The sequence below is a fragment of the Tupaia chinensis genome, unplaced genomic scaffold (genome assembly GCF_000334495.1).
Source record: "Tupaia chinensis unplaced genomic scaffold, TupChi_1.0 Scaffold000429_1, whole genome shotgun sequence".
Taxonomy (NCBI): domain Eukaryota; kingdom Metazoa; phylum Chordata; class Mammalia; order Scandentia; family Tupaiidae; genus Tupaia; species Tupaia belangeri.
In genome coordinates this window covers 4,868,350-4,868,689 of record NW_006159934.1, presented here as the reverse complement: position 1 = coordinate 4,868,689, position 340 = coordinate 4,868,350, and the positions used below count along the sequence as shown (strand labels likewise).

Here is a 340-nt window from a genome sequence, read left to right as displayed (position 1 = left end):
CTCCCTCCCGACCGCGGGCGGCTAGCTAGCGAGCCGCGCCCCCACGGCTGCAATTACCTGGTCGCAAAGGGTTAAGCGGTCCTGTCAGCCCCAAGTTCATGGTTTGGCTCCTTAGCAGGGCTCCCGAAAGGTGATCATCTGAGACCAGGGGGGGAACCACCAAAACACACGAAGAGAAAACGCCCAACTCCAACCGGGCTCGGTCCGCAATAATCTGGGCTCCTTCCTCGCGAAAGTCTGAAGGCGGATGCAAGCCAACCAAATCCGAACCGGTGCAGCAGCTTTCCGGCGGCCGAGAGCCAGCGCCGCGCGCACACATCCAGCACGGCCGAGGCCAGGC

The 340-nt window shown here is 63.2% G+C and overlaps 1 protein-coding gene across 1 annotated transcript in view; it reads right to left on the bottom strand.

The window, feature by feature from the left end:
- Window positions 1-319, bottom strand: part of AUTS2 (activator of transcription and developmental regulator AUTS2) — a gene marked incomplete in the record, with an annotated part of 100,385 nt that extends 100,066 nt beyond the window's left edge. Inside the window, 2 exon segments of the mRNA XM_006155010.2 lie at window positions 58-81; window positions 182-319. Of these exon segments, the coding sequence (XP_006155072.2) occupies window positions 58-81; window positions 182-319 (162 nt within the window).
- Between the last annotated feature and the right edge of the window lie 21 nt (window positions 320-340).